Source organism: Laccaria bicolor, genomic scaffold (genome assembly GCF_000143565.1).
Source record: "Laccaria bicolor S238N-H82 LACBIscaffold_64 genomic scaffold, whole genome shotgun sequence".
Lineage (NCBI taxonomy): Eukaryota > Fungi > Basidiomycota > Agaricomycetes > Agaricales > Hydnangiaceae > Laccaria > Laccaria bicolor.
This window is the reverse complement of record NW_001889935.1, coordinates 6,214-16,468: the sequence shown is the minus strand read 5'-3', so window position 1 is coordinate 16,468 and position 10,255 is coordinate 6,214. Positions and strand designations below refer to the sequence as shown.

At 45.1% G+C, this 10,255-nt stretch overlaps 5 protein-coding genes across 5 annotated transcripts in view; 2 read left to right on the top strand and 3 right to left on the bottom strand.

Annotated features, from left to right (window-relative positions):
- Positions 1–4,516: 4,516 nt before the first annotated feature.
- LACBIDRAFT_314786 (glycosyltransferase family 5 protein) lies at positions 4,517–4,957 on the bottom strand (the record flags this gene model as incomplete). The annotated part of the gene is made up of 1 exon (XM_001889216.1): positions 4,517–4,957. One exon carries the CDS (start codon positions 4,955–4,957, stop codon positions 4,517–4,519), a length of 441 nt encoding a protein of 146 aa, XP_001889251.1.
- Positions 4,958–4,960: 3 nt separating this feature from the next.
- LACBIDRAFT_314785 (uncharacterized protein) lies at positions 4,961–5,417 on the top strand (the record flags this gene model as incomplete). Its single annotated transcript, XM_001889245.1, has 3 exons — positions 4,961–5,049; positions 5,096–5,336; positions 5,400–5,417. 3 exons carry the CDS (start codon positions 4,961–4,963, stop codon positions 5,415–5,417), a joined length of 348 nt encoding a protein of 115 aa, XP_001889280.1.
- Positions 5,418–5,517: 100 nt separating this feature from the next.
- On the bottom strand, positions 5,518–6,153 carry LACBIDRAFT_314784 (glycosyltransferase family 5 protein; the record flags this gene model as incomplete). The annotated part of the gene is made up of 2 exons (XM_001889215.1): positions 5,518–5,820; positions 5,887–6,153. The coding sequence occupies 2 exons, from the start codon at positions 6,151–6,153 to the stop codon at positions 5,518–5,520; spliced, it is 570 nt and encodes a 189-aa protein (XP_001889250.1).
- A 1,191-nt stretch (positions 6,154–7,344) lies between these two features.
- On the bottom strand, positions 7,345–7,793 carry LACBIDRAFT_314783 (uncharacterized protein; the record flags this gene model as incomplete). The annotated part of the gene is made up of 3 exons (XM_001889214.1): positions 7,345–7,368; positions 7,421–7,573; positions 7,629–7,793. The coding sequence occupies 3 exons, from the start codon at positions 7,791–7,793 to the stop codon at positions 7,345–7,347; spliced, it is 342 nt and encodes a 113-aa protein (XP_001889249.1).
- A 668-nt stretch (positions 7,794–8,461) lies between these two features.
- LACBIDRAFT_334442 (uncharacterized protein) overlaps positions 8,462–10,255 on the top strand; it is a gene marked incomplete at both ends in the record, with an annotated part of 3,142 nt that continues 1,348 nt past the window's right edge. The window contains 8 exons of the mRNA XM_001889244.1: positions 8,462–8,464; positions 8,524–8,658; positions 8,705–9,084; positions 9,141–9,201; positions 9,477–9,515; positions 9,629–9,691; positions 9,938–10,082; positions 10,169–10,252. Of these exons, the coding sequence (XP_001889279.1) occupies positions 8,462–8,464; positions 8,524–8,658; positions 8,705–9,084; positions 9,141–9,201; positions 9,477–9,515; positions 9,629–9,691; positions 9,938–10,082; positions 10,169–10,252 (910 nt within the window). The remainder of the gene's footprint in view (positions 8,465–8,523; positions 8,659–8,704; positions 9,085–9,140; positions 9,202–9,476; positions 9,516–9,628; positions 9,692–9,937; positions 10,083–10,168; positions 10,253–10,255) is intronic.

Below are 10,255 nucleotides of genomic sequence, written 5' to 3'. Positions count from 1 at the left end.
GAAAAATTGCAATGAAATGCGCCAGGGTATCTATTGAAAAATTGCAATGAAATGCCCAGGAATACATTTGAAAAATCGCAATGAAATATCCAGGGATACATTTGAAAAATTGCAATGAAATGCGCCAGGGTATCCATTGAAAAATCGCAATGAAATATCCAGGGATACATTTGAAAAATTGCAATGAAATGCGCCAGGGTATCTATTGAAAAATTGCAATGAAATATCCAGGGATACATTTGAAAAATCACAATGAAATGCCCAGGGTATCTATTGAAAAATCGCAATGAAATTCCCAGGGATACATTGAAAAATCACAATGAAATGCCCAGGGTACATTTGAAAAATCGCAATGAAATGCCCAGGGTATCCATTGAAAAATCACAATGAAATACCCAGGAATACATTTGAAAAATCGCAATGAAATACCCAGGGATACATTTGAAAAATCGCAATGAAATGCCCAGGGATACATTTGAAAAATCGCAATGAAATGCCCAGGGTATCTATTGAAAAATCGCAATGAAATATCCAGGGCTGCATTTGAAATTTCGCAGAAAATGCGCTGGGTATCTATGGAAAATTCACTATGAAATACACAGGCCTACATTTGAAATGCCTTTCAAAAAATCCTAAGCATTATAGATATGGCCTCTAGGCTTAAGTCTAAGTTATAGAAATGACCCTCTAGGCTTGGGTCTAGGTTATAGAAATAAAGTGGTAGCCACTAGTGGTGAGAATAATGGTTCCCATTCTCGTCGATGTATGCTTGTTGCTGGGTGGTATTTTCGGGACTAGACATCGAAAAGGAGGGTAATAAATGAGAGTAGTAGGCTTGAAAAAGAGTGACTGAGGTGAATTTGAAACTGAAGGACATAAAACATCGCCAACGTACTTATATCTTCCATTAACACCACTCCTTGGAGAAAACCCGTCATATTCACCTCCTCCATCTCCACCATTGCGTCAGCGATGACCCGTGGACTGCATTCTACAAGTCAAGTATCCGCTCTCTGCAAAGATACCGGTGTTTGTTGAGGGTCAAAATTTGTCAAAAACTTTTCGGAAGACCTACCACTTTGCAACTTGTACATTTCTCCGTAAATTGGTGAGGTTTGAGCAGGCGCAGAAGGCGCGTTAGTTGTGAGGCGTCTTCGAGAGAGACGACTCTATGAGCAGAGATCAACGAGATGTAAACAGGGCCAAGCGAGATCGATTGATGTCGGACAATGAAAAAAGGGTTTATTCACTCGATTTAGAACTAGAAGAGGGGGGGGGGGCCTCGTCTAGATTAAAATCTAGAAGAGGGTGTTCAATGACAAGCGGAGTTCAACTTTGACAGATTGTGACCCATTTGGCAAACGGCACGGCGGCATGTCAGTTTAGAAAAATAATCTAGGTTTCTAAACCTTATGGGAAGTTATCCAATATACAAATAAAAGACGATCACTACGAGTTTGCGGCTATGAGGAAGCCATGTACGGCAATTCCCGCATATGCATCAAAAGTGGAGGGCATGTCAGCCACTGGGGTAGACCAGTCTACAGAGTCCACAGAGAAGGCACAGGCACCAGGGTCCAGCTCTCTCATCTTTACTAACCCCTGATTTGACACACTCTGGAATTCTCTGGTCTTCTCCCTCGTTGTACGCCACGTCGCCAAAACACTTCCAGCACCGTTTGGTGTCATCAGCTTCAACCTAGCAGGGTATCTTTACCTCAATTACAAATTGAAGAAAATTTGGAAATAATATATTTGAGTTCTAGCTATGAGTTGCTGAAGAGTGCGCCAAATTAGAGCCACAAAGAAAAGATTTACTCAAGCTCATCGTTGGAAACGGCGAGCAGCAAACAACGATGAGGAAACTTCGATGTTAAATTTGGCGTGACAAACGGATACCGCCCTGAGCGGACACTTAAATCTACGTTATGTAAGCTGATGGCTCTTGCTACGTCTCAAGCTGCGAGCTGTGCTCATTTTTGAATGGCCCTGTTAGGTCAACCAAAATACACCAGTAGCATTTTATTACGAGGATGGGTGGAAAAAGGCGGGCCAAGGTGCAACAAAGATGGGCGGAAGAAGGCGCGACAAAGGTGGGCAGGTTCAGGGACGTGGCTAAATAACACGGTCCGTGATTGATGAGCTGTTTGACATGAGGCTGGTGGAAAGTCGGAAAAGGCCGAGTCCACCATCAGTCTACGTAGAATGGTCTACCCCAGTGGATGTGAAGCTCTGCAAAAGTGATGCGTTCAGCCACAAGCACGTGAAAACAAGATATTAAGAAGCCACTTGGTTCCTTTTGCGATCTCACGCAATGGAACACCCTCATTGCATACGAGATGTGATAATGTTATTAAAGAGTTTTAACACGCTCTAAGTAACTAAGATAAAGATTTTCTATTAAAAATCTACCTCGGGAATCATGAGCTTAAGGTTGATGGCAACGCGGATCAACGGATCAGCGCGCCTATCAACATTACCATGTGAAAACAATCTAGACACAGACACTGGGGGAGTGGGCTTGTTTAAGCTGTGGGAAAAATGTGAATAAACACAGAATATTATAAAATCTTGTTTTATCATGAAGGCGCTAGAGAAAACTTGAAAAAATTTAAAATTATGCCCTCAATTGTCTAGGTTTTATCCATGATCATGAACAGGAAGTTATTTATAAATTGTCCTGCTTGATTCATGTAGAGAAAAGGGGAAGATAATCACAGTATATTCAACACACAGGCACCGAAACAGGGAGTGAATATATTAAAATTAATACCAGAATACATCCCTGAGATGAATTTCCAATTGGGTTACCATTTCTGTGGTGCTCGAGAGGTGAAGATATTAGCAATTTATCCACCGATCAAAATGTGGCCAAAACGTGGCAAAATTGAGTCACGCCAAGCTCCGATGATTTCCAGAAAAGGATTGCAGCCCCGATGATTGCTAAAAATAGATTACGTGGTAAGATGAGTACTGACGTTGTATCCTGTTGTATCCCTAGTAAATATCAAGAATTGTGTTAACTGTTGAGCAGTACAAATTTATGAGTGCGAAATTAATATGTACGAATGGAGTGGGGTGTGGGTATATATATACTGGCTATAGTCATGATCAAACTGTAGGAATTGTGGCTGCAAGAAATGACGCAAGTAGGTGTTATATCAACAGTGCTGGGCAATCGGTCGCAAATGTTGATGCTGACGTGCACGTAGATCTGGGTTGTGGGCTCAAACCATAAGATCTAGATTTACGCATCTTTCATACGCGTGTGATCGTCGTTTTCAAATATCTAGAGAGAGAGAAAACTAGAAGGTAAGGGCATGTCGAAGAGCTAGGATAAGTGAATCGACCTGATCTCCGGATCCACTCCACAAATAGTTGTAATACGCCGGGCTGAACACTTTGCGATCATCTTCGCCCCATTCAACAGCGTTGTCGTTCGCGACGTAGATGTGCATGTAGAACAGTGACTGGCTGTAACCACGTTGGAAACCCCAGAGCGTTATGTGATCGCCTGTCGGGTGAACGCGCCCCGCTTTCAAGCTGGAACGGTGTGGCGGGTCGCTTGAACGAATGTTAGTGCAAAAAAAGAGTTCTAGATGACTAGTGTTTGGAAGTCCGGTCTCATGACTGGAAAAAGACTGTAACCAGACTGGACCAAGACCGCAAAAGACCGGACCTGCGGTTACGGTCTTTTATTTTTGAAATGTAAAGACCGCAAAAAAACCGGTTAACGTGAACCGGTCAAGACCGGTTTGGACCGGTCTTTTGTAGCCCCTTAAATACCCTTTAAAACGCACCCAAGAACGTACGATTTGGTAAAAAAACGAGAGAGATATGAATTAAAATGTAAATTACTTTTGGGAATAATAGATGTACCAGACTTATTTTATAGAAGCACTAATTCCTAACGGAATTTAACGTTCTTGGGCTCGTTTTGAAGCTATTAGAGATGTTAATAAATTTACCGATTCATAATTTTAAAATATTGGCCTAAAGACCGGTCATAAACCGGTTAAAACTGATGCAGACCGAAACCGGTCTATAGACCGCAAAAAACCGCAGTCTGCGGTCTTTTTGCGGTCCGGTCTGGTCTTTTGACTTCTGGGGAAAAGGCAGACCGGTTACGGTTACGGTTAACGCCCCTGGGCATCAAAAAACCGGACCGAACCGGACTTTCAAATACTATAGATGACGAAAACGCACTGGAGAATCATGAGCCAGTCGTCGACCCCGAATTTGGCATTGAGCTCATCCTTGACGCTGGAACTCATTGCCTGGTGAACGAGTCTCAGAGCCTGTGCCTGATATCTCTCCGGAAACCAGCGAGGAGGACGGCAGTAGATAGTGAGACGCATAGAGGTTGAGACGGCTTCAAGTAAGGTTGGGTCAGTGGCTGCCCATCAACGAGTGTGAGACCGACATTATGCAATCATTCACGGGGTGCTCACAGCAAACAAAGGTTGTTTGAATTGAGTGTATTATAGGTAAAGATGACCGCATCCGTGCCGACGATTTATGTGCATAGCTCTCTTAGCAGCCAAGAACTCCTCCATGAGCGCCTACCAAAGGGAGAGATGGCCGTTATCCCCACCCTCCAGCTATCACGCGTTATCAACGACGATATGACACCTACCCAACCCAGCATTAATCCCAAACCTCCTACACCAAGTGCACCTTTCCTACCGAATCCGACAACTACAAAACCAAAGGGCTCATCTCGAGATGGTATCAACGCAACGTCCGCTCCACTAAAGAGATATGGGGTAGCGCTGTGAACCCCGGTTTTGAGAACACGCGCATGGGGTATGATTCGTCTGGTAAGCTTCTCTGCAGCAAAACGACCATACAGATCAATGATGGACGCGACTGGAGGTGCTTTAGCGCATATGATGTGCCCAACTTGGGTAAGATGGTATACTGCGGTTTGGAAGGTTGTATGCATCCGCTGAAGCATATCATGCGTTATAACGACTTGGGACACCCCCTGTGCGGTCACCTGAGAGACGGGAGTTGGGCACTCGATTACATCCACCAACGTTTGACCCAGTGCGTATCCGGTCCTTTGAAAGTCGCTCTCATACTTATGTTGTAGTCAAATGGCGGAATTCCCGAATCTAGTGAAACCCGCACTATGGTTGAAGGAAAGGTTTGATCGCGTCAAAGCGACCGTTCCGAATTTCTTGCGGCCCAAGTCCTTCGCGCTGGTTATCTCAGAAGCATACAAGGCTGCTCGCAGGGCAGGCATGGAACAATGCTCTGAATTTGTAGCTTCAGGGCATGTGTTCACTCAAGATTTGGCCATGTGTGGCATGCAGATGCTTAGTCTCTTTATAGTAAGACGTCAGTTTTGTCGTTATGTGAGTATTCACCGACTTACCTGTGTAATCTCCCCGTAGTTTACGCCTCCCGGATAGTCGTCATCGGCAGGTGCGTGTCCATCTGTTGCACGTAGCCAGTGCCTGGAAGTCATTAGGTAAAGCCTGGCCGTTGAAGAAACGATCTTTGGCTGGTCGATCATCGCTTCCTTGGCTTTCTCCTCGTCGGTATCCATAACCTCTTGGCTGTCTGGCCGATGTGGCTTCTCCTTTTCTTCGTTGTTTCTCGCGCTTGTCTTCTGAGCTCGGAACGAGCGGCTTCAGCAACCTGATCAATCTCGGTGTCACGAGCTTTCGTAGGTATCTCATCGAGTGCAGCTATATCACTTGGGTCAGGATTTGGCATAGATCTAGAATCGACGTGTTTTGAGGTCCAAAGTGCGGGGTATCGAGCCCAACTGTGCTTTCCATACTTGTTCAAAACACCTGCCACCCCGATGCTCTATCGATGTGTGCTGACGTAAGATGTAGCGGCATGCAAGAGATTGAATGTATTGCCGAGTTGAACGTATTTCGTGCAGTGTTCTTTACTTATAGAGCAGATGCTGGCCAACAAATCGGCAGGGGTACTGTGACCCTCGACGTCACCATCCTCTTTGTTTTCTTTGTGTTCTCGTTGGCGTTGTTGAGGCCAAGAGCCCGAGCGAGTATCGAAATTGATACGAATGGCAGTGTTGCTGTTGGCGACAAAGGTGAGCTTGACATTAACACACTTCACCCATTCCTGGAAGACAGTTTTGACTTTCTCTTGTTGCATAGCATTCCCACCGACCATCTGCTTTGGCGGACAAGAAGGCGGCCTTGTCGAGACATGTTTCGGCCATAATTCAAGCCGCGGGTATAGAGTATGAATTGGGGGTTGTATCACCTACAGTACATCCGTTCTGCATTGTACACTTAACATTCCCCGGCCATACCCATGAATCCAGCCACGAAATCGAGTTGAGGGACTTCTGGCCTACATTGATGTGTTTTCAACAGAAAATGCTAACATGCACTAGAACTTGATTAGAACTTCTTTTCGGATCATGATAGCTAGACTTACACGATCTACTGGCAGAACATGGATGAGATGTTGATATCCCTCCTGTCGCATCTTTGTTAGGGCAAAGTGCGAAATCACCTGATTGAGCTCGAGGACATGCAGACTTGTCAGCTGTCGATTACAAAGATAACCTCCTGCAAACCCATACTGCCGGAAAGGATCCACGCATCCACTGGTAGGGTCCAAGGGGAGATATTCTCGCACAATCAGATAGAAGCTTTCAACTCCACCATGTGAATGTTTGAATATTGCATCAATCACCCCTGCTTTATGGAGTTCTGGTGTGTACGGTGAGACAACATGCAATCGAAACATTACGGTGCTATTTCGAAAAGCACGGGATGAGCAGGTGGCGTAGGAGACCCCATGAATAGAAACTTGTTTGAGGTATATCGCTTGGTGAGTAGGTTTGACCAAGTCGCCGTTGCGATGCCTAAGAATGATTTCACAAAGAAGTTGGTAAGCTGATTTGCCCAGCATGAAAGGTATCGAATCCGCATCAGTCGTGTGCCCTGACAGAGTAGGGTCCAACATAGCCGCAAGCCGAGACCCTCGAACATCTTCTTTGGCGATGGCATCTAGGCTCGATATCATTTCATTAACAAGTTGGCGCACTTTCTCATCATCAGCGAGAATGGCGCAAAGATTGGATGTACAGATAGACGTCTTCAAGAATGTTTCCTCCAAATCGCCTTTGACGAGTAATCAGTAAATGAGGTTGAAATGATAATTGAAATCGAACATATATGTACCTATTTTTTGGTTGGTGTTCACTCGGTGTAAAAAGTTGATGTATCGCTCATAAAATGGAGCACTTCGTGAATGAACGGGTCTGAACAGTTCTAATAAGTCTCCAAGATGAAGAGCTGCGTGATGGACTGGTTTGATTTTCTGATCTGGATACAATCTGGGTAAACAGTATCAGCATAGACGAATGACTTTCTCCTGACATTCAGTATCAGCATAGCTCAGTTCGGCGAGGTATCGAGTTTCTTACACCCTGTTCTTCCATTGTTAGGCAATAAAAATTCCCTGACCCACAGCCGATAAGCAAGGTGTCTGACTGGACGGGGTGCCAACATATGTCCCGAATTTTGGACCCGAGCTCATATGTCCTAAGGAGTCCCCACGTAGTCCAAGTGCGTCTAATCTACGAAAGAATACTGGTGAGTTTACCGGAAGGATATGATGGAGATGTAACTTACTGTGAAGCGGCCACTAGCGTCACCAATAGCTACAAGCTTGCCATCTGGCGAGAAAGCAATTTTGCCAAATGAAGCACCGCTCCCTTTAACTTGTCCTTCACTTTTCAAAAGAGGGACATCCGTTGTTACAAGCTTGGTACCCAAATGATTCATAGGATAACGCATAGTATGAGAGTCGGATGGTGGAGAGGCAAGAATGGGGATTCAAGAACGAAGTGAATCTCACGTCCAGAGACCCCCAAAAAATTTCGGAATTTGAAACAGTGACAGTTCCCTCTGCACATGCATTGATCTAGTTAGAATAGAAGACAAGGTAAGGGGCGCTAAACACGTAGTCCCTTTTCGTAGCCGAGCCGGCTCAGCGGGCCAGCCGATTGATAAAGCACCAGCCACAAATACTTGAGATCTAGACGTGTAATTATAACAACTAGCAGATATTGCAGCCCAGAGCTCCTTGGTTAGCAAAATTGGGCTGTTCTTTCTCCAGGTTAAGGACACCAAAAGTATTGCTAGCTTTAGCTTTACTGCCAATTCGAACTCGTACATTCCGCGTCCTAGCTATAGCCTGAGCCTCATGTCTTTAGCCTCGTGTTGAGATATACTAAAGACGGTTAGAGTGCAGATCATCCAGAAGAGTCGAGATATCGATGCGGATGTGCGCATATGTCAGGTATGCGCGATCATGACCGACTTGACTGAAAACTAAAAGGCCCTTGAGTGAACACATGTCCAAGCCGTAGACTAGACAGCTTCCAGGTATATAAATGATTCCCCAAAAGTTGCATATGTCCGCGTCCCAGATCCCAAACCCACTTTAAACTCATTGTTTGAACATGGTGCGTACAAGTCTTACGACCTCAGCGCTACATCCTATGAACCTCTCGAGCTCTCTCAGGAAACAGCTTCAGCACCTCGTTGTAGCGGACGTCTCTCACACGTCAACCATCTCCCCCATTCTTCAAGGTCTGACTTAGCGGGGGACAATACACTAGTGGAGATGGATTGCGATGCCGTTCCCGCGACTGATGGGGTTAGTTTTCAATAATACTCCTCTTGAATATGCTAATAGTGTTCAGGAGCACCTCAATGTCGCTGCATACAGATATCTTTACTCCTTGTACAACACGTCTGGCCACCGCCTTTGCGCATTTCCAATGATGGACGATGCTCCTGACGACAGAAGCCCGAACATCGACCAAATCGATGTGATGGGCCTATTCAAACCCAAACCCAACCTCGCTCCCAAACTTCATCATGCCCGCGTCACGGTCGAGGGCACAAATATTGTCATCATCAGCTATAGTGAACCGACCATGGCAGTAAACCAAACTCTGCTCAAGGTCAAACTGAGTACACCCTGGCGCGGAGAGCTGGCGGTGTTCCAAATTGGAACCAGGGTTCCGGTTCTTTCTCGTCCTACTGCCAGAAAGAAGACCTTCGAGTTAGCCATTCAACTGTACGCCTATTTTTTTTAAATAAATAGTTATCCATCGGTATCACTTCACTTTACAGTTACCTATCAAGGGTCACCGAGGCCGTCGACACCGGATATCCTCCTCCAGAGATGATCCTGGTGGGTGTGTCCATAAGCTACAGGTTCCTTTGCTGATAACAATTTTCAGTCCCCTTTCTTTGCAAATGTTCAAGTTGGTTTTGTTTTTTAGCGAATGTATCAACTCTCCACAATGTAGTTCTTTTCAGCTGTAGTGAAGCTCGTATCTGAATTTAAAGTCTCGAAATATTGTTTTCCTTGCACCTAAAATCGAGGGTTCATTAGAAAGTCATATCTTGAACTTGCAGCCCAAATTTGACCTATTTAATGATAGTGAGAATGTACCTTTGCATTAGAACTGCAATGCAGGCACGCTCATTGGCCACATCGAAAAGGTATGATTATCGATCGCGAATTCGAACCCCTGGACAAAGCGCACATGATTGCAACATGGAGCATCCAGTACATGTACACGCTGCTACAGATCACGATGACTCGCGACGTCCAGATAATTGATACAGGTCAGCTAAGATCTGTCCAGATTGTCAAGACTTGTGACCAGCCTGTGAAAGTACGTCCACGGTGAAGATATATGAACGTTCATAAGAGCATTGCGAAGTCTGACACTCCGAGTTTCAAATATGGCCTCGTCATACTCCCCCTCAGCCAACTTCCGTTCCAGAAATTCCCCCACCAGTAGGATGGTTTTCTTTCAATTGAACATGATTTGATTTTGATTCGGGAAGCAGGAGAGCCTTGTCGAGGTGGTTTCAATTCACCCAATACAATGCCACCATCATCCCTGCCTAATCTTCAGCACTCTTCAACTCTGTTCCCTGATACATATCCTCCCAATCCATATGTAAGCTCAGTGAACTTGGAAAATCTCTCAATCTCGCACAGCAACGCGGCCAGTCCGGAGATAAGCTCTATGAACCTTTCTCGTGATGAGAATGTCAACGGTGAGCTTTCTGTATGTTCTCTTGCTTCAAATCTTATCTTGAGGATGTTCTTGAAGACTATAGGCCAAACCCTGATTTGTACGCAGGCTATGGTCATGATGCTCACTCTAACACGCATCAATCTACGTTCGGCAATCCATCATTCCCAGTCCCGACCTCTACTCTTGCTCGTT